We start from the raw sequence: 27,838 nt of genomic DNA, 5'->3' as shown, positions 1-27,838 counted from the left end.
ATCACCACAGCCCTGGTAGGCTATTCTGCACCAAAGCCAATGGAGAAACACATGACAAGCTTATACAATAGAGAAAAAGAGAGGAAGTCAACTGGATGGTAAGCAGTACGTGTTTACAGTTCTCTGTGTCTCACTCTGGACACCACACCCGCCTCACTACATTTTTACCAGATCTACCTAGCTCTAGTTCTATAATACCTGGCATACCTGCTGTGGTATTCAGCCACTCCTGTCCCATTCTGCTGACCTTTAGGGGGGCTTATTACTTTGGGAATGATTATTACCCAGAGTCGAAACAAAACAGACACAAGAAGAACACACATAGCACATCTGGGTATTAGCAGTATTATTCACGCTGGCGAAAGTTGAGTCCTGAAAGTTTTGGAGCACCAAGACAAATGAAATGGACTGGGGATTATCATTGTGCTGCAAAGCTGCCAGGATCCTCACGCTTAATGTGTTGCTCTCAATGGTAAACACAAAGAAAGAAGACGCTTTCTGCAGACGGTCCATGTTTGTGCTTTTTTAATAATACTATTATCTTAATGAGGTCATAGTTTGGTTTGTTATACACTGGAGTTACAAAGGAAATTAAAATAGACTAAAATTCGAATAGCCCACCAATGGTAAACAGTACAGTATTTTTAGGGGGCATTCCTCCCCCAATGAAAGTTGGGCAAGAGGAGTTGAGAGGTCACTGATAGAATGCCTATACATACAGACACATACATACATACCACACAAACATACAGTCTGTCAAGCACGCACACGCACTCTCACACGTATATACTGTACAGAAACAGTCAAAACAATGGAGCGAGAGACAAGATGGAGTTCCACTAAAGTCTTCACAAAGCACAAATTCTTCTTATTCCTTTCTCTTGTTCCATATCACTTTCGTGACAAATTTGTTTTTTTAATTTGAAAAAAGTAGACATATACTGTAGCATTGCCACGCTGACTTTGAGTTAGGTTGATTCCATTTGATGTTGAAAGTCATCTTTATAGTCAGATAATCAAAAAACACAAGAACATTGCGAAATTGATGCACAACAATCCCATACATTCTTAAGTTCATGAGTTAAAATTCACGAGTTAAAATTCAATGTTGTTGTGGCAAAAGTACTCCAATCCTGTTTGAGTCTACCTTGGAATAGTTCCCACAGGAGGTCACTAGGAGACCGGTTAGCTCCGTTCTGTTCGCTTCTCGGTACATCCTGTCTCCTTTTATACCTTTACTTGAGTCCATCAGAGTTTTCTCCACATCCTTGTGTTTTGTCCAAGAACATTCTACATACAAGGTTTCTGTTGGATTAGAACATTCCGGGGCCCGGACTGAACCCCATGTCCATGTCACGAGGCCTCATCTGACCCCCCATCATCATTGTCTGCTGTGGGGGGCCGCCCATGCCCTGCAGTGACATCATCATGTTCGGTGAGCCACCAGGGCCGGGGTGGGCCATTTGTCTCCCCTGCATCATCCCTCCTGGACCCCCAGGAGACATCATCCGGTGCTGGGGGCCCATCATGCCTTGGCCCATGAATCCTGGAGGCCGCATTGCGTTGTGGCCAGGGTTGCCCATTGGCATGTCTTGGGGGCCCATTACCCCATCAGGACCTCCTGGCATCCCCCCCATGCCCTGCATGGACATCCCCATCCTCGGTGGGCCACCACCCATCATGCCCTGCATGGGGAAACCAGAGGGGTGTGGTTGTTTCCCCCCAGGGTTGTCTCCCCCACCTCGGGGGAAGTAAGACAGAGTCTGGCTGGGCTTCTCTGACGGCATTATCCTGGACAGGTCAAACTCAGGAATGCCGGACGCTCCCGGCCGCATCACCTCATGAAGATCTGCTTCACTGAACCCACCCTGCATGCTGCTAAACTCTGGCCCTCCAGGGTTATTCGGCTTGCACATACCCCCATCACCCCCTCCCCCGTGAGACATGTTCCCCATTCGTCCTCCCATAGGTCCTCCATCTCCCTGGAATCCCATTGGATGACCAGGAAAACCTTGTGGACCAGGACCGTTGTGCGGGGAGAAAGGTCCCTGATGGGAAGGGGACTGCGTGAGGGGGTAGCCCTGGCCTCGGTGAGGATAACCCATACGTCCTTGGGGCATCATTTGGGGGTTTCCCATACCGGGGTCTTGGGGATTTTGTGACATCATCATGCCATGAGGCATCATGCCTGGGCCCATATTAGGGGCATTGGGAGAGGGCATCTGTTGGGGCATGCCATGTGAGAGAGGCTGGGATCCCATTTGATTCATTCCCAGAGGACTGAGGGCAGACATTGGTCCAGGGTTTCCTGGTCCCATCATACGAGGATTTCCTTGGTGATTCATTACCATACCTGCATGCAAGAGAAAAACAAGTGATTATATATTCGCAACATGCTCTTTAGAAGCAGATCAAAGTGAAATAACTATAAATATGGTCCAAGGTGGTTGAAAATGAACATACAAATTAAACAAACAAAGATGTATCAGATGTCTTACCATTGTTGTTCACCGACGGCAGGTTAGGTGAGCGAGCCGGGGGCGAGTCGTCATCAGAGCTGGCAACAGTCTTTATGGCGTCATGATAGAGCGGGGTGGAGCTGGGCATTGCAAACTTGGACATGCGTGACATCATGATGGAGAGGGGGTTCTGAGATAGAGTTGGCTCAGGGGGTATGTTGTACGGACTGCCAGACGGGACGTTGCCTGGATGTGACATGGAGCCAGATGGAGCCCCTGATGAAGGAGGGGCTGAGGGAGGGCCGTTACCACCTAGAGGATGGCAGGATGAGAGAGAGAGAGAGGACTTTTCATTCTCTGGTAGATTGTTTATCTGTGATGATGTGTAATGTGTGTGGTAGTTGAGGCTCAGTGAGATTAAAATGTTGTGCCACAAGAGGGAGCTACTGGACCAGGAGCCAGCCAGCCCCACCCCTCATACAGATGTGTAAAGTTCCTGTAGAGGCACTTGATGATAAATACCCTCCACAACTCTTTTATTAGTGCTTTTCAGTATTGTAGACATATTCAGATTTAAAAGGATTTAAAAATGGAGCCGACATGTTTCATGGGATATTTACCACCACTTACATTAGTGACTAAAATGCAATAAAAACACATTCAACATCAATTTGATATCAACTCAAATCAATCAAAAGCTAAATATTAACTTAATTAAATTGAATGAGGATACACAGAAAAACTATTCAAATCAATGGCAATTCAAAAAGGACAACAGTGGAGATAGAGGGGATGCTGAACACAGATAACAATAGAAAAACGGTTTTACCTTGATCCATGCCTCCCATCATGTTTGGTGAGGTGATATTCAGGGGGGGCTTGCCCCCCTGAGGCTGGACTCCAGGACTCTGCATGGGTGGTTTTGGTGAGGATGCCCATCCTGGAGAGGGGTTAGGAAGAGACGGAGACCTCATATGAACAGGAGAGGCACCAGCTGATCCCATCATGGAGTGGGGGGATTTCATTGGTGCTGAATTTTGTTGAGGTGGAGGGGCATTCGGGCCAGTGGGACCAGTGAGCATGCCAGCCAGCTGGGACGGAGTCTGGGGGGATTTAAGGTTTCCAGAGGGAGAGCCCATCATGGGGGACTGTACTTGCCTCAAAGGAGGGGACTTAAGAGGGTTGATACTTGGAGAGCTCCCCCCTCCTGCTTGGACATTCAGATCTGCTGGCTTGCGGCCCCTCTGACCTTGTGAAGGGCCACCACCAGGGGGGAGGTGGTTCATACGGCCATTGCCTCCTGTTGGTGCAGATCTGTGGTCTGGACCAAAGCCTGGGTCTGTATGTGGACCCCTCATTCCTCCTGGACCCCCGGGGAAGGGCCGCCCAGGCCCCATAGGAAAGTCTCCTTGCTGCTCGGAGAAGGGAGGGCCCGGCATTGGTCGGCCATGTGGACCCATGTTCTCCATTGGAGGTCCTCCTCTCATTCTCATGATCTCCTCAGGACTCATATTCATGGAGGGATCTCGTAGCTTGGAAGGGTGCATATGAGGTCCTGGCCCAGGGCCGGGCCCCATGCCAAACTCAGGCCCCATTTCCCTTCCCCCCATTCCCTGGAGCCTAGAGGATGGACTCATAGGACCATCCCCAGGCATTCTGGGAAACATGCCCATGCCATTACCAGGTTCCATACCACCTCTTTGGTGCCCCATCATTCTCTGCATGTCCATCATCATGCCTGGAGGGAGGCCCTTCTCCCCCCCCATACCTTGGTGAAACATTGCCTCTTGAACTGACTGAGGATTTGGGAAACGTTCACCACGACCCCCTGGACCAGCAAACATAGGCCCGGGTCCTCCAGGGAAACCTCGTGAATCTCCCATTCGGGGTGGCATGTCGTCAGGCCAACCCATTCCAGGCCTGGGGGGTCCGTCCATCTCAGGGTTCATCATACCAGAAAAGCCAGGCATCCTCTGCATATGTGGGGGCATACCCCTGGGGCCGGGGCCAGTACCAGGGCCCATGCCCATGCGCTCCTGGTAGTGCTCCGGTGGTCCACCTGGTCCTCCCCACATTTCCCCAGGCCCCATCTGGTAGGGAGGCGGGGGTCCTCGCATCATCCCACGGGGACCATGGGGGTGCATCATCATGTCTGGAGGAAGGGGCCGGTGTTGCATTTCTTGTTTCTTCCTTTTCTCTTCATAAAACTCTTGCTGTAGCTTTAACCAGGCCACCTGTTCTGGGGTCATCTGATCCCCGTCTCCACAGCCCACTGGACCCCCCATGTGTGGACCCATGTCATCCTGTGGGAAGGGGGGCATGTCCCTGGGACCATGGGGTGGACCATGTGGTGGGCCAAAGGGGGGACCTTGGGGTCTGGGTCCTCCTGGCCCACCTGGTGGTCCGAGGCTCTGAGACTGCGCCATCATAGCCTGCAGAGGGCCTTGCTCAGATCTACGCGGGGCACCGTCAGGGCCTCCATCATGGGGTCCTGGATGGGATTGTGGGGGCCCACCTGCTGGGGCATCACGGTCATCGGGGAAGAGCATGCGCTGAATATCGCGCAGGGTCTGCAGGGAGCGCTGGCGATGCTCCAACTGTTCTTGGGACAGACCCTCTGTGTTGGCCTCCATGTTCAACAGCTCCTGGGCCAGCTGCTGTTGCTGCTGCTGCTGCTGGGGTGTCAGACCTGCTCCACCAGAACCTCCACCAGAACCTCCACCATGCCCTCCTTCACCTACTGGTGGAGGGTTGAGGCCTGCCTCAGGTTGGGTGACGGGGGCCTGGTCGACTGGAGCTATAGCGTTACTGGGGCTACTGCAGGGAAGATTTTTGGATTCCATGCCTGCAGAGGACGGCCCTTCCTGCGTGAGAACACCGGATTGGCTCCCTTGGTTTGAAGGCTGGGGGGGGGCTGGCTCTGCCATGCCAGGTAAGGACGGCTTGGATCCAGGCTGGTGGCTCTGATCTTGGGCATGGGACGGGGGCTGCTGGGGAGGCTTGGAGTCATTTCGGAGGGCGCTTGCTGCATTGTTCTTTAACAGAGTGGGACAAAGTAAGGATTAGATTTCGACACTCTAATGCAAGAAAGCATGTGTGTGTGTGTGTGTGTGTGTGTGTGTGTGTGTGTGTGTGTGTGTGTGTGTGTCTTTACCAGAAGGTGAGCTTTGTCCTTGCTGTTGGAGATATTTTTCATGTGGAAGGCAATGATGTTTTCTGTATGGCCAGTTCGAACTGCATCAGCCGCTCTGAGGACGAAAAGGCAGACGGACAGATATCAGTCATCAGAAACAATAAACATGTGTGCGTGTGTGTGTTTGCCCTTTGAGAGAAGGTGAGCCGGATGAATGAGTGCCATAATTTAACCATGAAGGTAAAACCAAGGTCAACGAAGCAAACAAACTACTGCATACACACACACACCTTCCACAGAGCATCCACTTCTCAACAGGGTGTTAATCTAAGTGTATCCTCCCACTGAGAAACACACATGCTCGTGCAGATACACACATTGGATTTAGGCTATAACTGGGAAAGTTGGGGGACGGGAAGAGAAGTGGTGGGAAGCAAGTATACTACACACACAAACAGCTGCAACAAACAAACAACAACAACAAGCACTGATGACAGGGGCACAGAGATAAACTTCAGGCAATTGACATTGTTAGTGATTCTATTTAATTTTATCTGCAATTCCACAAAGGGTTTCACTGTGGGTGTAGGTTTTGCTTATGCAAAGAAAAAAAAGGGTTCAAGTAGAGAGATGATTTAATTATCCTGCCTAAATACAAATATTTAAAAAGGCATAAAGATGAGCTAGAAGTAAATACTCATCATAACTAAACAACGGGGATGCATAATATGGATTTTCTTTCAGATTCCTTACTTGTTGGCCATCTCTGTGGTGAAGACATAAACGAGTTTTGTGGGCGGTTTCTGGCCGCCGGCAGGTTCTGTTGTGGAGCTCTGGCCTCCCATTGTATTGTGGGAAGGCGTGGAGGAGCGACTGAGTCCGGCGTTGGAGGTAGAATGTGAGACGGAGTCCTGGGGCTTCACGTCACTGGAGTTACAGTCTACAAGGACACAACAGAGCAGAGTTTTAGGACCAACACGGGCCTATGGGTAATGCAGTTCTACTGAGGAGCTGTCATAAGTCAAGTTGATCAGCGCAAGGACTGCTATGCATGCTTGGAGGCACACGTTAACACACTTACTGAAGAATCCTTTGTCATCTTCTTCACTTTCTCCCCCAGAGCACCAGTCAGCTCCACTGTACGGCTGCCTCCTCTCCGCCACACACATCCTCTTCACCCTGCTGCTGTCTGCACACACACACAACCACCAGTGGGCCTGGGTTTAACTATGTTTTTAAGATTCCACCTGACTGTTGCCGTTTGTAGACGAAGAGAAAACTAAAAACTAAATGTACAGCACTTTTTTAAATAAAGTTATGAAGCGATACATGATAAAAGGAGCACAGCAAAGACCAACCAGATGCATTGCAGCAACAACAACACAAGCACTGCAGACATGATTCTTTTAAAGCACTGTAGTTGTTCTATATATGCCGAGCCATTCAAAGCAGCTACTAGGGACTCTTAAAAACATGATAAAAATGTGCCCCCCTTAATTAAACTACTTTACAATTCTGGTGAGAATAAAAACCTGATTCCAAATAGTCTCAGAAATTGTAATTAATCCTCAAGATTGGCTGTAGCACTTCACAAGAAGGATGTGACAATGTCTGAACGCATTAAGAGAGGATAAGATGATAATGATCGATTGCTACCTTAGCGTGGTTCTTACCTTTCTCCTCACTCGTGGGCGTTCCGCTCTCCGGCTGATCGAACGACTCCACCGAGGTGCTCCTCTCCCTCTTGACTTTAACCTTGGAGCTGGAGCCAGAGGTCAGGCCCTGGCCGTTCTTCAGCCCCATGCCCCCCGACACATTCTGCGCCCCTTTGGAGCCAAGGGTTTTGGGGTCGCAGGGGGAGGGCTGTGATTGGCTACCAGTGCTCCCTGGTTTACTCTGATTAGGCATTTTAGAGTCCATCTGGGTGGCAGTGGAGGGGGACATGACGGGAGGTGAGCGTACCATGGCCTCCGTCTTAGGTTTAGGGCTGACGGACAGAGGAGAGAGGAAAAGATAATGGGCAAAATGAATGGAGAAACAAGATGGAAGAGGTCATTTATTTTCCCCTTTTGTTTCTTTGGAGCTGTTAAACCCAATGCTATTATGGCGTAAGAACACTGTATAGGGTTATTGGGAATTCCTTTTGCGCAGTTAAACCTGAAGGCTGCAGAGACACAGCCAGGCCATGTAAAAATGGCTGCTGCTTTCTAGTTATAAGAGCCTTTAGTTCAGGCAACAGGACACATCCAACTGGCAGAGAACTCCCTTACCACACCCTAATCTCTCTCTCTTTCTCTCCCACACACACACACACTTGTACATGTAGCATGAAACAAATGCCAAAATGTCCAAAAAAGCACAGCCGCAGCTTTGCACACTTTGTACATTGTATGTACATTCACAAAGACACACAGTTACTAGAAAAATAAGGCAAAGCTCAAATGTTGGCCGTCCAGACAGCTGTTTCCAGAGGATCCAGAACCATGAGTCAGCAGGGGAAACTTCCAACCTCAGTGTACTCTCTGACCCTGGGACAGCTCTGGATCACGCCTTGAGACCTTTCAGGTAGCAGAACGGAGTGAAGAGGCTGATCTTAGATCTGCATTACTTTGACCTACAGAGGCTTTCTAAACAGCACAGGTAGCACAGGCCTATAAGACGTAGTTTCACTGCTCATAACCTACCATGCACACTTGGTAATATCTTGCCATGATAGCTAGTGTTGACACTTTTAAACAGGAAGGTCTCAGCCTTTAATCGATGTGTGTGAAGATTGCACATTTTCTCAAATGAACATGAGCTTTATCCAGGTCATCCGATTCCCACAGAAAATAAAAACTTGCAGGCTTTGTAATATAAAGCATTCAGACACTGGCCAATACAGGGATAATAAAAGTGGGACAAAAAACAAATGCTGCCTTAGAGCCACGCCTGAAGTCTTCTGTATCAGCTATTTAAATGCCAAACCCAGCACATTTTGCAACTTGCAACTAACAAGGTATGAGTTTCACAACATACACTGGGATGCACTCATCACTCTGCAACCAGCAATCAGCCAAAGGACGGCCTAACGTGGCATGTTTACATGACTAAAACGCAAGAACATATTACACTTTGAAAGAAAATGTTTCCATGATTACATGTAGTCTCTTTGTTTTTGTTCAAACATAGACATGCTATTTTTTTTTTTACTTCATTCAGTTTTGAACAGAGGGTTGCGTGTTTGTATCTGTTCTCTCTTCCCAGCTGTTAGTAAACACTGACAGCTAATGTTTATTCATTTCTGGACACTGAGATGATTTATTTTAAGTGTATGTACTGGACATAAGCCTGTGCTTCCTCAGTAAACCATGTTTGTGGAAAGACAGGACTTCAGTCATCAGCTGTTAGTAGTCCATAATAACAGTGGCTAGAATTAAAACTTGATTTAGTGTCACTGACAAATACAATACAGGATCTCAAAAGCTTAAACACAGACACTAGAGCCATGCTGGAGCCACTCACCTCTGCGTGTTGGTGGATGGAGAGTTCTTCAGCCTATTGGAGTGCATTGATGGGGCTCCCAGGACTACAGAACATGGTGGAGTGATGAGCTGGTGTGGACTGCCGGTGTGTGCGAGCGGCGCCTTTGCGCGCACGTTCCTGGAGCCAGGAACAGGATTCCCGATGTTTGAGAGGTTTCCACGACCGTCCTTGGGCTCCTCTCGCTCTTTCTTGCCTCGCTCCTTCTTGTTGAAATGTGTCGCTGCTGTACCTGCCGCCGCTGGCCTCTCCTCTTGGACCTCCAACATTCTCTCTATGTCCTTGTCTGTGAAGGTGTGTGTGCGCTCGTCTCTGTATGCGTGTGTGCGTATGTGTGTGTAATGCGAGAGAAAGTGTGTAAAAACAATAACAAGAGTCCAGGAGTCTTTTCTTGTTCGCTGTGTATTTATGAAACTCCCCCAAGGGGGCTTTCAACGGCCCTTGGGCACACTGTGAAGAGAGAGAGGGAAAATAACAGTTAAAAAACTGGAAAGCGAGCCAAGTCTGAAAAAGTGACACCAACCCAAAATCTTTTTTAGTATCATCTATTTGTGTAGGCTTGAAAGGTGGTTGTTAAAAGAAGTTTTCTCTTTCACAGTAACGTCGGTCAGATTCAATTCATATCCGGAGAATGGATTCACATTTTGATCATTTCCTAACTACCATTACTTTACTATCGAATAGAAAAAAACATTGTTCTATAGCATTACAATTATGACTCCTGCAGCATTATCTCAATCTACACCGTTTTGGAAAGAAAAGGTTTGTAACATACTGCCATACTGTTTTATAGAGCTCCACGGCTAAAATGGTTGAAACAAGCTTAGTTTGTAGTTTATATTTTGGGTAGAGTCACAAACCAAGAAATAGTCTATTCAAGTGATGAACAGAGAGCACCATAGTTTCTTCAAAACATTTATCTAAGGGCTCCTATTGGAAATAATAGTTTAATTGTGTGTATAAAAAGATGACTATTGGTTGATATTATCATCCGATTTTAAACCTCTAAAATATCAACACTGGTAATGGCCTGACATCTGTAGCCAATCATTTGTCAGGCTTTTTGTTTTTGATACTTTACAGGCTTTGGGTGTGATATTGCATACATTATATATATATATACACACCAGCACTAAAATGCAACTGTAGCAAACAGTGAAGTGTGTTGGAGGAATGGGGGAGGTAGTATGGCGGTCTCAACTACCACTGTGTGTCTCTGTGTGTTTGTAGCATGAGAATCCTGTTTGAGAGAGCAGCCCAGTCAGTCAGATTACATTGTCATCCTGAAAATATTTAGGAGCTCTTCCAAAAACACTCAACATTGTAACTGGCTCCAGAGTTGCCCTGGGGAGAAGGAAGGAGGGAGGGAGGGAGGGAGGGAGGGAGGGAGGGAGGGAGGGAGGGAGGGGGGAGTCACTGGGAACCAGACAGCATACACAGACTCCTGCTACAGCAGCAACACTCGTCTCTCGCTGGGCTACAGGAGGAGTGATTTACAACTCTCAGGGCCCTCAGATCACTTCTGCACGCGAGCAGAGGCCGGCTTCTCCGCGGGGGGAAGAGGGGAAGAGGGGGGGGGGGGGGTACAGAGGAGCCTTGTGTCTCCAAATTACACTGATTAGACTAACCTTTAAATATAAGAATAGACTTTCTGACACAGCAGTCGGGGCTTTTCAGAGAAGCAATGGGCTGACTATTGATTGCTAGACTGTGATTTGACTCCGTGTTTATTTACAAAAGAACTGCTTGAAAAACCTCTGTTCTGGTGAAACCACTTTTTTTGCATGCTTTGAACAAAACTGTGGGAACAACGGCCGCAACACAAATCAGATATTCTTCAGCAGTGATGTGCAGCACATTGAGATCAACAGACACGAGGGCTCAAACTATGGACCGGGTTTAAATGTTCAAAAGTTAGTGTCTAAATAACTTCCTACCATCAGCAGAGCAGAGGTATTTTATTTTGCTCTAACTACCGGTTTTGGTAGTTAGAGCAACATTTCGAAGTAGGACAGGGAGTGAGGGAAGATGTGATGAGAAAGTGGAACAAACTGCTGTAACACTGTCCCTAAGTGCTCAGTAATATCACACAATTGCTTATAGTTGTACTTTTAAAGTGAGAGAATCATTTAGTGTACGTAAAGGCCAGGGCATGCAACAAAGTAGTCCACGTCAGGGGAAAAACATTTCTATAGCTATTCCAACGGCTTCATTAGAAAGGCGGGGCGAGATACTTGTCAACAAGGAGATGTGGATTGACATATTTTTATCAAGAGCCTTGAACGAGTCTTACTCATTTTCACAAACTTAAAATAACATGTTAAGAACTAAAACAGAGAGCTCAAGACATAAGATAAAATCCTTCTTATTTTAAGAGGGTGTGAACATAGGATTTTTTGATTTCCACTATTTGCAGAAGGCAACCATTTTTATTCCAACATCAAAAAAGGTCTGCGGGATAGTTTCAGATGCTGTTTGACCGTGTGAAAAGCACATTGTTTGAAGCGTAGTGCCGTGATGGTTCTAGGTGTTTTGTCAAGCCTGCTGTGGTTAACGTGGCAGGGCAGTGACCAGGATGAAGCACCACAGGGGCCTTGAGACATGATGGCGGCCCGTTGAAATCCGACGAAAATATACTCGGTTAACTAAAAGGAGATCGCAGAGAACCAGCCTCCTCCCTAATTCAGCCCTTACTATCATGTTTGCCCTCAAGGGGTGTTTGTTATCTAAAGCCAAACCTGAATCGTACACAAATGCGTGTAATGTGAGAATGTACACGCATGCAGACGCAAACAGCAGGACCTGTCAATCACCTGTTCCCTCCAATCACACGCTAACGAGACACTAATTGGGGAGCTTGCTGACATGACTGTCATAAGTAACGCACTGACACACAGACGTGCACACTAAAGCCCACCGAGCGCACACACACACACACACAACAAAACTGCGTAGAGGTAATCACAGAGATTTCTCTTCTTCCATCTCCTGAAAAGAGGCTGACCTGTCTATCACGGCACACACGAGGCGCTGCAGTGCATGCTAGTTAATGGGAAAACGGTATAATGAGGCTCTAAAAATGAGCTTCTTGCCTCTGATATAAATACGAGGATCCACATGAAAAGAGGGCAGAAAATAGTTCAATTCAATTAGATTTGGGTTTTTGCATTGCAGGTGGCATTTAAAGAGAGCATTTCATTTCATGCTTATGTAACAGTCGTCGCCCGCTGGCTGAGTCCAGTGTGGAGTAGACCTGCTTCGTCACCCAAGTTCCTCCGAAGGGGAGATGGGAGGCGTTTCAGTAAAGTATCACTGGTACGGTAAGTGAAGGTGTGTGAATGAGAGGAACGCTGACCATGCTGGAAACAAAATCCACTTGCATTTAATTTTTGAATGCATGAATAGTACAAAGACTTTATTTTAAAATGATAGGGAAAAGACACAAGTGCAAACACACACCAACTCAGGCCTGCTGTTGGCTGTAAAAGGGCCTGCTGATGTGTCAGCCTTATTTATGCAAATCCAATTTTGCAGTTCAGTCACAATGGAGTGTTGCTCTCTCTCGCTCTCTAGCTCCCCTACGCGCTCTCCGTCTGCTCGGCCTCCATTTCAAGAATTTAGTCCATTATTTGTTTAGGCCTACATCAGACACATTATTTCCACCTCCCCTCACAGTTTTCTGCAAGAATATACAAAAACGCACAGCCCATCAGCCAGGAACCATGCAGTCTGGGGAAGCAGCAGCCAACTCTCTCATACAAAAGCCTTTCAATCTATTTACACAAGGCACAACTTATGTGCACCCAATATTCATTCAAACCAAATTACGACATATGAAGTCTCGAGTCAAAGGTTTTGCAACAAAAACCATTGAAAAGAGGATGATTGGTCTGTACTCTAATATGTTCTAACATGTGTTAAAAAGCATCCACAGGTGGTAATACTTAGATAATGGTACATTGAAATGTGTACTTTGAAAAGAATCCTCCCTCATCAGTATCTTGAGAGCAACGTGATCAAAAGCAGGAGACAAAACTGTTTAGTATTCCCACGAGACACTAGTGTTTGCTTTTCATTTCACTCATGGTATGAATCATGCATTATACCTAATGAGGGTCTACCATGCCTCAATAAAGTGAGCACAATTGACCAACACTGTGTCGGACAATTTGGTCCTTCGTTTTATACTGAATATAAAAGCTTCTGGTGTGCAGGAACTACTTTTTCTATATTTGAAGAGAGCCGAGTAATAAAGTCAGTTATATGACTCATGAAGTTAGCAAACATTAGTGACTGGTTGTACCTGAACAAACAGACATCACACGCATAGCATATTGAATTGAGGATGAGTATGTCTGACTGTCTGTCTATGTATTAAACATTTCATTTGTAGGAGAATTAATGTGCTACTTCTTTCTTCTTGAAGAGGCTAGCATCCTCTTGATTATTATTACACCAGTGCCAACACTTTTTTATTTTCTCAGTTATTGCTTTGGTAAAAACATATTGCTTTAACAGCTAATAAGATAATAGCAATCCATTATTTATTGTGCAGGTATAAATCAAGTAAAAAGCCCAGTTTTTCCGTGTGCATAACCAGTTTCTTTACAACAACCAGTTTCTACACAGACCTTTCGGCTGCTAGCGAAGAAGTAACTGCAGAAAGCAATACACACGAGTGCAAAAAACAACACGAAAGTACAAAAAGCAAGACTTCTGCTGCCCTCCAAGCAAAGCTTTGCAGGACATCCGACAGCGCCCTGGCTGAGGAAACACCTGCATGCTCACCTGTTGGGGGGGCTCCCTGAGAGCACTATCACATGCCACACCCTGCAGATAGCACACATGACTCACGCTCGGTACATACAGAATGTCAGGAATGCCAAGTGTCACTAAAGATAGAGCTGTGACGCCACAGATGGAACATGTGACATGATTCATCTCCCATGACAGGCAAGGCCACTCAAACAGGAACAGCACGAGTCGAGTATGACTGAAATATTAGCAATTAAAATGTTCACATTGAACTGCACACAAAGTACAAAAAGCACATAGCCACACCCATCTGGCATCTCCAGATACATTTTGTGAGGATATTGTAGGGCGGACAGTTGGTGCCATCAAACATTTTTACACAATGAGAATTTTGATAATATATGCAAAGGTAAAGGCTGATTGTAAAACTAAGACAGTGTGGTGAGTTCAGAAAATGACATCACTTTACTACAATGACGCATTTAAAACTATGAAGGGATAAATCTTGTCTCATATCACATACATTGTCGCCCTACCCTTCACTCAATCGGTTACCTCCAGTTTCAGCTGTCTTCCCGCTGGTCTTTCTGTCCTGCATTAGTACGACTCTCACTCCCCCACCCCCGGATCATCCTCTCCTCTGGTCCGCAGACGATGCCCCTCCATCCCCGGGGAGGCGACATGTGTGTAATGTCACATTTTGTCATATCATATCGTGGTGACAGAAGCCTCGCCGTGTCCATCACATTGATGGAAGTGGCAATGAAAACAGGACGATGAGATACAGGGGGCTGTGATACAGATTACCCGGAGGAGGAGGGGGAGTATTACACAAGTCGCTCTCTTCACAGAGAGTGCGGGTGGGTGTCTGTGTCTGAGACACACACACAGCTGACTCACTAGTGACACATCTGCTGGCGTAGCCTGGGCACGGTGCCATGTGTGGCGGCCAGCTCCAGCAGCAGGACTGGCACTCAGCACTCCGCTCTGATCTCCGTCTCACACACTTCACCCTGCTCCTCCATCTCTGTCCATCTGCCCTGCGTCTCTGGATAAGTGGGTGTGTCTTGATGGCACGCACACATATATTCAGACTCACCTTTCTACTCTCTACGAGACAAAGACTCCATAACTGGCAAGAACAATTTGCCATTATTTCTAAATACAAAAGAAGCAATGATACGAGTTAGGGGCTTTGCAGTATCGAATGGTTTTAGTACAATAGAGGTTAACATTTGGTTGTAAGAATTAAAAGGTAAACGTCACATTTAGGTTGCATATATTGCAACGTTTGGAATATACAAAGGAATTAACATAAATTAGACTTAATAACAGGATTTCACTAGAGGGTTTTTGGTCAATTTCAGACAATTGAATTGATATTTCTTTAAACTACTCAGCTCGTCTCCGGATAGCTGAGAAATGAAAGCCAAAATGAAAAACCATGAGCAGAAATTAAGTATTACTTGTAAAGTTAAACACCTACATCATTTGCACATCTTGAGGCAACAATGTTTCTTCTTTATCAGGAACATACAACCATGCTCTCTTCTACTTGAAGTTATGACTTTGCATCCACATTGAGTTTCAAATGTTAGCACAGCAAACCCATGACCACTGGAGCTACAGATAGACCAGGAGTCTGCTTCCCCGTCCTACTAGGGTTGTAATTTATCAGCTGTAAGAAGAGAACTTCAAAGGTCGTACAAGTGAGACCCCGACCCTGGACCCAACTTGAACCAGGTTCAGACTGATGTTAACTTGAGTCAAATTAGGGTTTGGGGTCTATTCATTGAAATGCCTAATACACAAGGATCTTATAAAATGTGTGGTCAGCTCAGATTTTGTGATGTGTCCAACTTAGAGCTGCTCTACTAATGAAATACTAACTATGATTATAAATAAAATAGTGCTCTGTCAATTTCATTTTGAGAAAAGGTTTAGGTATGGTTTTATACATTTGTTACTTCTAGGATATGCACTGGGTATAAAGAGCAGTCTGGTTTGGGGGGAAAGATTTGACCTATGTGACCAATTGACTGTCTATTTGGGTTTGTTTGGGTCATTTTGGATCCAGTCTTTCTCCTCCTTAGAGACATTGGTTTAACAAAGGTTTTCCCTAAGGATCTACATTTGGAAGGATGCCTCTCTCTTTGACTTGTGGCTAAACAGAAACTCAACTTGCTTAAGAGAAACTGCGCTGCCCTCTGTGCAGACCCCTTCTCTTGACAGTGCTCTCTGGTCCGTGACTCCCTCCCTCCATCCTGGCGGTCGCTCCCACACTCTAGCCACATTCCTCCTCTGTTCATGCTGGGAGGACGTCTCCCTGTGGCTAAAAGCATTGTGGGAAATCCCAACGAGCAAGCCCTTAAGAGGCCGACTGTAAAGTGTTAAGGAGGCTTGTGTTTCTCTGTTGGTGGTCAAAAGGATCTTCTTGCAGTTGTATTACACACTCACACATGAATGTTATTAATTCTCTTATGCTAAACCTCCCAACTAACAGCAGAGAAACATCAAATACCCGCATTTAAAGACGCAGCTAGTCAACGCAACCTACAGCGAGCAAACCCTCCATTTATGGCTCTAGGGATATTTGGCAGGAAAGGAATGACATTTTAAGATGTGCAGCCCAAAATATTTCTCTCAGAAATTATTTCGGTAAATCACTAACACAAACAAGGTGACTTGTCAGACCGTGTGACACAGTTCAGGCATCTCCACTGACCTGGCATGACATCAAACAAGACCAGATATATTTTACTCAAAGCAGAACACTCAAAGACACACACAGTATGCAAAGCATGCACCGTCTCCTCTTCTATCGAACAACAAAACGATCACTCTGGGGAGAACACGAGCCAGATTGTGTCCCTGAATTACCCCAGTTTGCAATCGGGTGTCATTCTCATGGAATTTTAAACACACTGGCAAAAGACCTGCCCGATTAGATATACAGGCACAGAGCAATATGCGTGCACATACTCATAGCATTACACATGGAAATACTCACATGCGGCGGTAGTTAGCCGTCCTAGTAATGTCTGAGATGCAATGAAAGCTGCTCTGCAAGTTTATAGCATCTGCTCTTCCCTTGAGTCTGAGCTTGCGTTCCTGCGAAACTACTAACGGTCTGCAACAAGAAATGTTCACCTAGCTATTAACCACATGCTAATATGCTATAATCATTTAGTGTTTAGCCCATGACACACAGGTAGAGATGCCCAAAAGGTAAAAGTAACCTGCCCATTCATCGAGATATAAGAGAGACAAATTGAACTTTCTCTGTCACTCATAACACCTTGTCTTCTCAGGAGAAGAGATGATTAAGTGGCACAGCTGCACAGTTGTTAAGCTCTAGGAGATGCTTTAAAACTAAGTGCTACAATATTTGAGTTGCAATATGGACTTTTTAATCTACATTTGTACCCTGTGTGTTTTGGAGCTTCAAGCAAATGGCTCCAATGACTTGACAGTGAGCCAAAAACAAACGTGAAGGACGAATGGGAGATGTGTGCAGTTCAATCCTAAACTGTGGGACCCTATTTGGAATTCATGATTTTCAAATGATGTGAATATGAGGCACATCCCGCTCTACGCCATCCAGAACTAAACTGTAGAAGCAGAAAGGAGGGAATGTTGATGTCTCTGCCCAACAGACTGCAGACACATCCCTGCGAGTTTGACAAAACACTGCCTCCAATTATCTGCTCCACATAATCCAATATGAAAAAGCCACCAGAGATACACCAACAATCTTATGAATCCACAACATTACCGAACTGTAACACTCAAGGCATCACATAGGATGTTAGCATCAGTACTTTAAGTATCATTACTACATTTCACCGGGAGGTCCCTGCCAATCGTAGTGATTGACTGATTTCATGGAAATGACTACGATATGTTATTTGTGGATTTGTAGACTGTTTCTAAAACGTGTCAGCTTTTCAAGGTTCTGCAGTAAAGGAAAAACTACTGGCAAAATGGCTGAGAAGCAACAATCTCTGGTGGTTACATTTTAACTAAATCTAATAGTAACCAATACACGGTTAGTAGTTTCATTTGTTAAAAAGCCACTACTGTATACCCTACTCTACTCTGCTCAACCGAAGAATATAAAGGATTGAACATACCAGAAGTTTCCTCCCACAAATCACTTGATAATAATAATTTGACACAGCAGATGGATGCTTATCGGTGATCAAATTAAAAACCCAAGCTCAATGAATTGTGTCACATGGAGCACGTGTTATGAGAAACTGGAGCGCAAGTGAGTGAATATATTTTGTAATAACTTCCCGTAGATGAAGTGGAGAAATGTCAACTTAAACATCACAGCCTGATTGAAGATTTCTCTCTGAACCACTGCAGTTATTATTGTGCCACAGTGATACATTAGACTTTGCCAACTCAAAAGAGTGAGCCTGGAAGCAAAGGAACTCAGGCCGTCTGATCATAGATAGCTGAGGTGATTGCAGGTCAACATGGCCCCCAGGTTCCTCCTGAGAGCCGCTGTTTGAGAGGACCCTCCCTGCGGGCCTGGAGGAGCAACATGTCTGAGCAGTAACTGTCAATCACAGCACAGAAACCTGAAGGCAGAATTATAGGTACATTCTGACTGAGCCAGACACGTCCCCGAGGATCCGGTGTGGGCAACAATCCACACAAAGACTGAGACCTCCTACACCAAAAAAGATATGAACTGCAGCCAGTAGAAAAACATATTCATATTTAAAGCGGTTACCGTTCGGAAAAGCAAACTAAGCTTTAAAGATGTACTATTAGAGGCTGGTCCATAGAGACTTCCAGCCTTGTGTGGCCAATTTCCTTTATTTTTCTAAATTATCTTTATTACATTAGTAAAAAGTGATAATGTTTCTTTATATCTTTCAGTGTAGAATTTGAAAAAGGAAAACAACTGATACACTTATTCTTCTACTTGCTGAAAAGTCTGTGTGGCGTAAATGGTTTCAAATTAAATAGATATTTCTGTCAACATTTGTTCCATCTGAAACATTTACTAGTTTTTGTATCAAACACTTTTTTGTGTATTTTTTAGGGATACGTTGATTGCAATTGTTCTCTCTCTGAATACAGATTGTGATATCTAAACTTAGGGTTCTGGCTAATATCAATCAAATAGCGGTTTACTTTTTTTTCTCCCTACAAATATATAGAGTCCAACTGAGTTGACTCAGAAATTAAAAGGTAGGGTAGGTAAGTTTAAGAAACCGGCTCGAGATACACTTTTTGTTATATTCCATGGAATGCTCTTAACATCCCGATAGCATTGAATATCTGAAGTGCTTCGACAAAGAATCCATTAAAAAAAAATCAATCTGTGGAAGCCGTGGCGCTGTAAAAAGCACGACCATGGATGGCCTACCTGCCTGTCAGCCTTCCATCTGTGCACAAACGTATCTCGTGCCCTCATTGGTCATGTGCGCGTTCGTGTGTGTTGGAGGAGGGGCTCTGTAAGGAAGTGGCAGATTTGTTCCGGTTGTGTATTTTCAAATTCTAGCGCACTCGAGCTGGTTTCTTCAAAATTACCTACCCCACCTTTAAATGTTTTAAAGCCATCAAAGCTTGTATTATGCCCTCAAACTGTAAGTTAAATCTAGTAGTTCTGAATCCTCTTCAACAAACGGAGGAAAGAAAAGGGGACTTGTGTCAAGCCTTACTTTCTTGGAACTGGAAAACAAATGCTAAAAAAGGGAAAAATACCCTCTATTAATACCATTTTTGAATCTCTTCTCTTTCTTTACTGAATTCACATACTCTGCCGGCAATATCAAAGTTAGTTGACAGTAAAATAATTGTACAGAACATTTGTATATGTTATATATAATAGTTTAGCTATGTTAAGGCGTGTTATTTCCCTTGCAATACAGCAATAATCCAACATCACTCTTAATTCCCAAACAAGATACATTTGCAAACATATCATAGTTACTGTACTTTGAAGCCTGGCTATTTTAAAGTCATTCAGCCGATTAACTAAATGATTTTATAATTAATTGTAAATAAATTGATATCTCAATCAAAACAAAATCAGGTTAATGGGAAGTTGACGCTTTTCTTCGCTGAATGTAAATACTCCTTGGGACATAAGACAAGGTTTGGAACAATAGATAAAACAAACACTTGGGTCTTATTAACTGTGTGAATGAGGAGCCTCCTACCACCCACTACACAGACGATAAGACAAACTGCCTCTCACATACACATCGCTCCATGTCATACACAACACAAGCCGTTGCGAGTTTTAATTAGAAAACCCATGAAGCAAACAAGTGCATGGAAACAAGAGAGGCCAATACACAGAGGAGATAAATAAATCCTTTGCTGCTTTACATCAATATCCATTTCCCTGCATCCTTTCCCTTACTGTGGTTTTGGGTTAACACACTTCGAATTAGATAGCAGATAAATAAACAGTGTGGACAGCGTTCTCAGGGAGAGCGGCCTGACGGTGGTGTGTCCTCAGCGTGTGCAGATGTGAGAAGAAGACCAAACATCGCACTGATAATCCGAAAGCAGTGAGGTCCTTTTCCTCAAGACGCATCCCTGAGCATCAAGAGTGGCCGTGCAGAGGGAACTGCTCTACAATTCAACGCCTCTCATCAGACTGCAGCTATCAATGCAGGCACGTCCATAGATAAATGTCAAGAGATAGTGAATGGCGTTAGGAAGAGCATGCTTACTGTTGCATCAGAGCCGTTTAGAACTATGATTTTAAGTGTTCACAGACATGAATTATGAAGGAAGAAAATGTGATCAGTTTTTTTTTTTTAATTATAGGGAGGAGTATGACTTAATTGTGAGAAGATGACAGACCAATATATTTAATTAGTTCTGCTTTCCTGATTTCTACATGTTGTGAATACAAATATTTGCTTTACTACTACACCGTGGCTTTGCTAAAAATCCACACCCTTTTCACAAATGTACTACTACCTTGAATAGAAACATAGTTCTGTACTGTATGGTAAGACATTTAGTATTAGATTTCCAACAATTGCTAATCATTGTCATTTTGCATCATTGGCAAGTGTGGGGTCCCTTGAGATGTAATTAGATAGAGTACCTATTTCTACATACTTGTAAAGCATTGCATTCAGGAATTCTTTGCAGAGAGTATTGCTATTTTTCGTTCCCTTTTGGGTGTACCTGCTAAAAGGTTTTGAAAAAAATGCATGAATTCACGGGTCCGGGCTTGGGTAAAAAGGAAATCAGAGATGGAATGATTGTGCAGCTTTTCTAACATCTAAATATGTTTCCATTATGAAGCATAATCAGCCAGCATTTTTGTATTGTGAAAGCCGGGAGAATGTGCACAGCATTACAACACCCATAGAAGCCGTTAGAAAAAGAGGAGGAGAACCCAGCTTAAAGCAGGGTCAAAATAAAGCTTTGAAGTGAGTGACTATGAAGCCTGTGTTTTTAATCACTGGTCAGGATGCATGACTTTTATTAACAGGTTCGGCTCCAGTCTGGATTGGACTTGGAGATAATTGCGGGTCACAGGTCGTTTCCTGTGCTGAGACTAGTGGGTGCGGGCGTGCAAAACTAGTCCTGTGCAGGATTCTGAACTGCATCGTAAACAGGGAAATATGTTGGATGTGTTCCTGCCATGTTTTATGGTATTTGGATCTTCTACAGTTATGCTTCCAGAGGAAAACAAGTAATAAATACATTGGGATGAGAGAACAGATGTGCAATCTGTCCTGGATACATGTTTTCAGAGAACAGGGAAGAAGTGTATATAAAAAAGAGAGAGGTAAGAGTTGAGCTGGGTTACCTCAGAAGCCCCCCTGCCCTTTCAGCAGGGCCTCATATGGAGAACCAGGCCTCAGGTCCCCTGGGCACTGATGTCTGCTCCCCTCGACTCCTCCCAGTCAGCCACGGAGGCTGTGCAGGAACCTGGATGGCCCACTCACGACACCCTACAGCCACAAGTCATTCACACCTGGAACAGAGGGAGACAACTTTGCTCATCGGGTGAAAAACAAACAAGCAAATGGCAAGGAAAAGCACTCAGTCACCCATGTTGACAAGACCAACATGAAGCAAACACATAACCAGCGCAAAGCCTAGGTCATTAGGGGCTACAGTAACCGTGTATACTTGCCTTTTTAACCCAGACACTCATTTATACTTCAGTTATCGACCGGTGTGCACATAAGGGACTACAAAACAGCAAATGATACTCTACCAAGAGCTTCCTGGCTTCTTTGCATCCAAGACTACTTTGTCCTTCCAAATATCAACTGTGGGAGTGATAAAATGGCTTTTTTTAACACCTTTGTAATGCAAAGAAAATAGGGTAGGAGTAGTGACCATCGAAAGGATAAATATGAAACAGCTTGAAGACTATGCAACAGATAGATGTCGTGGCAGACGGCAGTGTTGCCTAGCAATTGAAGAGACCAGAATCCAGAAACAGGAAGGTCTGCAGTTCAATCTCAGTAACTGGCAGGTATGCTTCAAAACACTGATAACAGCATCAGCTCAAATGACTAGAATATAAACTGCAAGAATGCATAATATTTATCCTCACATTTTTAAAACATTATGGGAATAAAATGGTGGATACATACAGATAATATATTATTGAGTCCATGCAATGTGTGTGTTTTCTTCTTTTTTTTTATTTAAAAGGAAAAATAAATGACAAAGTGACTCATATCATACGGTTTTCTTGTTCTAAACATTTCTACACCTGTGGATTTTGTCACTCACAATTCAAGTTTTAAAAAGATTGTTAAAACTAAAACACTGAACACATTCTTTGCTAAGTTTTGCTCTGTTGGTCTTGCCAAGTTAACACAGCACAATGCCACACAAGTTACTCACAAACGGGCCTACTCGAGGAAGTCGTCCTAAAATACACACAGGCACCTACAAACCTAAAACTCTGCAAATAAACGTAAAGCTTACAACAAGTACGGAGACTACACTTCCCCCCCCTGAAATCTCAGTGCCTCACTGGACAACTCTTGGCGGACAAAGTAATTCCATGGCGCTTGAAACTCCAGGAACTTTTTTTTCTTTTTCCTAAAAGAAGTTGTTCCTGTTTCGCCAGAGAGCTGGGGGGGAAGGGAGGACTTCAGCACTTGCATTCATGGAGCGTCGGCCAGCGCAAACAAAGTCTTCCCCGAAGAGGGAGGCACTGGACGGCGGCTCAGAGCGAGAACAACGACGTCGGCCCCAACACACACAAAACGAGATTCATTATATGGCTTTGTGTGCGAATAAAACAATCCGGGCCCTCCTTAGGCAAACGTTCATTTTCAAGTTAGCTCCGTTCACGATGTAACAATTAAATCGCTCGGCAGATGATAGGGCTGGTCGACACAATCAGCAGCCGAGGCCTATAATCTCGCTACGCGTTTATAAATCATATCAAACACATTTTTAATAAAACAATACAATACCATAGGCGTGGTACTCCCGAAGAATGCAGAACATGCATGCTGCATTGTATCCTTTTTTCATTTTCACCAAGCACGGGCGGTCCTCCAGTATAATGGGGTAAAAACCAATATTTCTCCGCGGGTTTTACACCATGCTGAAAACATCGTGAATAATCCGCTTTTGGTGCACTGTAAAAAACGGCATTTACGGTGGAAAGGGTGCTCACTGTCTGCCAGGCCAGACACGACGTGGGTTTAGCTAGCCAGCCTTCGGGGACAGAGGCAGAGAAGAACGGATACCGGAGTGAGATGTCCCCGGGAGGAGGACCCGCGTGTGCCCGTTGCCAGGAGGCGAGCTGTGGACCGACACTTTTCACCTGGAAACCAAGAAAGAAACACTCACCTGGAATGCTAGCTTAATTCTCCGTTTTCCTCGAACGACGGATTCATAGCGTACACTAATCAAATCACAACATTATCACGGGAACATTATAAAATAGAAATATGTCTCCCCCCTTTCGCCCGAGCTTTCCAGTGGTCCTACTCCATTACATCCCAGTCAAGATTTCCTGTCGTCTCTCCACCCCCCTCCGTTCCAGCGCGATGGTTTAGCCCGAATTCTAAGTAGCAATTCTAGGTCAGGTCTGTGTGCCAGTGAATGTTACTGTCGGACAGCAGCGGGACACCAGCGTCCACCCAATGTTAAACGGTAAACACTTAAACATTTAACACAGGAGGAATAACCAAAATGTTTACATGTATTTTTAGTCAATACACTCTTGTTGTCTTTGTGGAGACGTCGAACGTACCCTTATGAAAGAACTTGGGAGTAGTTGACAACACACTCGAGGAAGTTTTGACTAAGTGTTAACCTTATTCTTACTAACTGGGCTCCCCTGGAGACCTCATTACTTTTTGTCAATAATTTTTTCCCCAATGACTTTGTATTATTGTAATTTTTAATAAGATAAAGTCTCAACGTAGGCTATTGTATTCTTCTATTTGTTGTTGCTTGTAGAATATGGTTTTAATGTTACTAGTATGGGTGTTGAGTAGCCTGAAACAACAGCTTTGAAGAGCTGAGACATTAACTTAATCAACTGATTTGTTGATTGACATGAAAATAATCTGCACATTTTGTAGTTGATTGGAAATTATTTTTTCTCAGTTCCAGTTCCCCAATAATGAGATGCTGCTCTTCTTATGTGAAAGTGATCAGTACATCTCTTGTCTGTGTCCTTTTTTTATTAATGTTGCTTCTCATAACATAGATTACAAAAATTGATACATTTAACAAGAAAAATAATGGGCAGCTTTATCTATAATCGTTTGTAGCAGCCGGCTGTTTACACTGCTGACATTTGGCATTGTGTGGAAGTTCTGTTTTTTTTGTCCAGATGTTTTTGTCTATTAATAAAGCTGTACATTTGGCAGCAGCTGTATCTTGGGCTTTTTTAAGAAACACTCACTTAGCAGCATCTGAATTTTTCGGAAAGGAGTATTAATGCACTTCCAAGTTGTGGGAGTCACACAAAGGAAAAGAAAGGTTTACAATTTCAAAGCAGCAGGTTCCACATGTTTGCTCCCAGCTGGCATTGTCTACTGAAGGCTGGGATTTTCACCTCTGCACACATTAGTCCATGTTTTTTGCAAACAATCCTACATTTCCCACAATGCACCCTTCCTTGTATCTATCGGCCCTGCCTGGCAAATGGCCATGTCTTTTAAACTCCACCTCCAGCTTGTTACTCAATGTATAGTCCTCAAACTCAAACTGAGATACCCCCGATGACCTTTCATTTAGGGAAACATATTGATGGAGTTCTCTTTTAAGCCCCTAACTTACATATCACTATCAGTATTTGTATTGTGTACTGCATAAGTCAAATACTTGCTGGGTTCATAACCAAATCATCCTAGTTGTGGTAGTAATGATGCAAACGCTGACCAGTCAAAGACAATTTACTTAAACAAACAAGAATGGTGAAAGAAGAAAAGGTGTCTTTATTAAATAGAAAGCCCTGTAAGCGTTTACATAAATACACCAATAAAAACAGTTTAAAATGTGAATATACCACAGAAGGATGTAGCTGTGTTGCTAATGATTTGCATTGTGTTTTAATTAAATATGTATTATGTCCTTAAAGGGTGAAAGCATTTGTGATGCACTTGGTTTACCCATGTAATTTTGCAAGAACAAAAAACTATAAAAACGACATATAAGACAAATCAGTAGGGTCAAATATTTCTCCAATATCACTGGATCATCTTTATTCAATTTCTTTAAGCAGGGTTACTCAATGGCATCCAGTTTTAATAGTGTTCATGATGAGTAGCTAATGACATTAAAGAATAGACTGATGCCACTTGATAAATAAAATGAGGTTCCCCTGCAGCACACACACTCTTATCAGACTATCACAAGCCTCAGAGGAAGAGTGAAACACTCAGAACATGGTCCTTCTCAATATTTAATCAAGATACATTTCAAATCTAACCCAAATGTATAATCACGACAACTGGGGATTGAATGAATTGGTGTTTAATTGCACACACTATTAGCTGGCCTGATTGTGTGTTCTTGTACTTCTCTGGGAACTGATTCAGACTCTCAAAGTGAAGATGTTTTTGAGACGTCCTTCTTTAAGAGACTGTTTGAAAGCGAATGCTCAGTTTTATGTGTGCACACGGCGGTTTAAATGTTCAAGGACATAATCAAGAGTGTATTATATGTTATAGTTAGCAACAGGGCTCGCTCACAATTTTCTAAATTAGGCCCATAGTACCAGCCTTGCTGAAACTGATTTGGTTTCATGTTCTGTGCTTTTTTCCCCTCTCGTAGAAGTTTGGTCAATAAATCAAATGGCAAAATAGTATAGAATATCTCTCCCAATTTCCTTAAGCCAAAGTTGACATATTACTTTTGCATGCTTTGTCACATAAATTGTCTTAAAACCCAAGAATACAAACATAGACAACGTATAAGCTGGGATTGTTACATTTTTGAAGTTTTGACAACTAATTTTAATTTCCTTTTCCAAGCTCTTTAATTCTTTGTGAAGCTAACAGGTTATTTGGTTTGTTTGAAAAGCGTTTACTTTACTTTTTAGACGTTAGCATGTCCTATGTCTCACAGCATGCATTGTTCATGGCTGTAGAGCATCGGCAGTGTGGAAGCATTTTACAGCAGTGAGCGTTGTGGGACACACAGCACCTAAGACACAAAATCATGGGATGAGAGCTGCATACTTGTGACTTTTGACAAGCAGGCCATGGCTACGTTGGACGTGTTTGTGCATGCGAGCAAAGATCAGTGACACACCACAAAGCTCTGTCTCTCTACACTCCCTACCTCTCTTGTTATGTGTGTTAGTGTGTAGGTGTGTATGATAAACCCCACTAGTGGAGTAACAGTAGACTGGCAGTATTCCCAGACAGGGTTGCATTAGACATGCACACTCACAAAGCTCTTCAGGTCGATGTTCTGGCTCTCCAGCACTGCAACTCTCTGGCAACACAGAATACTTTGGATACGGAAACTGGAAAACAAAATCCGAATTCGGCCCAATGTTGCATTCAAACAACTAAAGAATCCTATTTATTGCACTGTGAGTGTGTATGTGTCTGCCCATCTGTCTGCCTGCACGTGTGTGTGTTTAAGCAGGACACCAACATTGACTGTTCACTTATCATATTACCATCTGCATTATTTAAAGCTTCGATAAACAGACTTATGCTTTGGAGACACTCTGTAGACACAGAGAGGAGGGATGAGGTGGTGGGGTTTGAGATGCGATACGTTTTATTAATAGAGACAGTAACTCTGACAAATTAACAGGTAGAATATGAACTAAACACAGTCAAACCGCTGGCCTTAGATCAGTGGTTGAGGGGAAACTGGGATGCCTGGTGGGTTTTAATGTCTTTCATTTTTTGTAAAGCACTTTGAATTGCCTTGTGTTGAAAAGTGCTATATAAATAAACTTGCCTTGCCTTGCCTTTAGGGTACAGGTTTATGCTTCTTTGTGGCTCCTGTGATGGCCCACAACAGCCTACAGTTTGTTTATTAGCAGATTTGCTGGAGGTGTTGTGAGGAATTGGCTGGGTTTTCCAAAATACTGAGACAGTGAGCTCACTCGTACAGCGCTGAGGTCATTTACCAGAGTGTGGCAGCCTGACCAATCATCAGTCAACCTATTATCATGGTATGCAGTGTTGCTATGAGTAACAGAGACAAGCACTGTCTTGCAGATCTCTAATGATAGTTGATGCACTGAGATGCTACCACTTGGCCTATTATGTTTTCCAATCCTGCTCTTTTATAAACAGCCTTGCATTTCCCTTTGTGTTAGTCTTGCTCTAGTTGATTGTGTTCAATTATAAGTTTCAGGATCATTTCACCTCATTTCCTTCCTTCTGCCTCAACGCCTCTTCCTCTACTCCCCTTGTTTATTGCCCCCTGCCCCAGTGTTTTCTGACTCGTCTCGTGGCAGGTGAGTGCAAACAAGCCGGAGGACTGAAACAATGTTAATTAACCGATCATTAACGAGTCA

General features: G+C 44.1%; 1 protein-coding gene across 5 annotated transcripts; it reads right to left on the bottom strand.

Moving 5' to 3' along the window:
* Window positions 1–510: 510 nt before the first annotated feature.
* bcl9 (BCL9 transcription coactivator) lies at window positions 511–23,874 on the bottom strand. 5 transcript variants are annotated; one of them, XM_034200398.1, is made up of 11 exons: window positions 23,689–23,874; window positions 21,671–21,838; window positions 9,097–9,564; window positions 7,266–7,579; window positions 6,674–6,781; window positions 6,346–6,532; window positions 5,614–5,707; window positions 4,862–5,494; window positions 3,289–4,813; window positions 2,499–2,771; window positions 511–2,353 (listed from the first exon to the last, which is right to left on the bottom strand). In XM_034200398.1, the coding sequence occupies exons 3-11, from the start codon at window positions 9,381–9,383 to the stop codon at window positions 1,314–1,316; spliced, it is 4,461 nt and encodes a 1,486-aa protein (XP_034056289.1). In that variant the 5' UTR covers window positions 9,384–9,564; window positions 21,671–21,838; window positions 23,689–23,874; the 3' UTR covers window positions 511–1,313. The 5 variants fall into 5 exon arrangements, with proteins under 5 accessions (XP_034056289.1, XP_034056287.1, XP_034056290.1 ...); XM_034200396.1 differs by having other exon boundaries at window positions 3,289–5,494; XM_034200394.1 differs by lacking the exon at window positions 23,689–23,874 and adding an exon at window positions 23,307–23,654 and having other exon boundaries at window positions 1,314–2,353; window positions 3,289–5,494.
* Between the last annotated feature and the right edge of the window lie 3,964 nt (window positions 23,875–27,838).

The sequence above is a fragment of the Gymnodraco acuticeps genome, unplaced genomic scaffold (genome assembly GCF_902827175.1).
Source record: "Gymnodraco acuticeps unplaced genomic scaffold, fGymAcu1.1, whole genome shotgun sequence".
Lineage (NCBI taxonomy): Eukaryota > Metazoa > Chordata > Actinopteri > Perciformes > Bathydraconidae > Gymnodraco > Gymnodraco acuticeps.
This window is presented reverse-complemented; position numbering and strand designations above follow the sequence as displayed.

Coding starts and splice junctions, on each gene's coding strand:
- bcl9 (XM_034200396.1), bottom strand. CDS start 9,383: ATGTTGGAGGTCCAAGAGGAGAGGCCAGCGGCGGCAGGTACAGCAGCG. Junction 5,708..6,345: donor ACCACAGAGATGGCCAACAA/GTAAGGAATCTG, acceptor TTTCGTCCTCAG/AGCGGCTGATGCAGTTCGAA. Junction 2,772..3,288: donor GATGGGAGGCATGGATCAAG/GTAAAACCGTTT, acceptor GCCATCCTCTAG/GTGGTAACGGCCCTCCCTCA.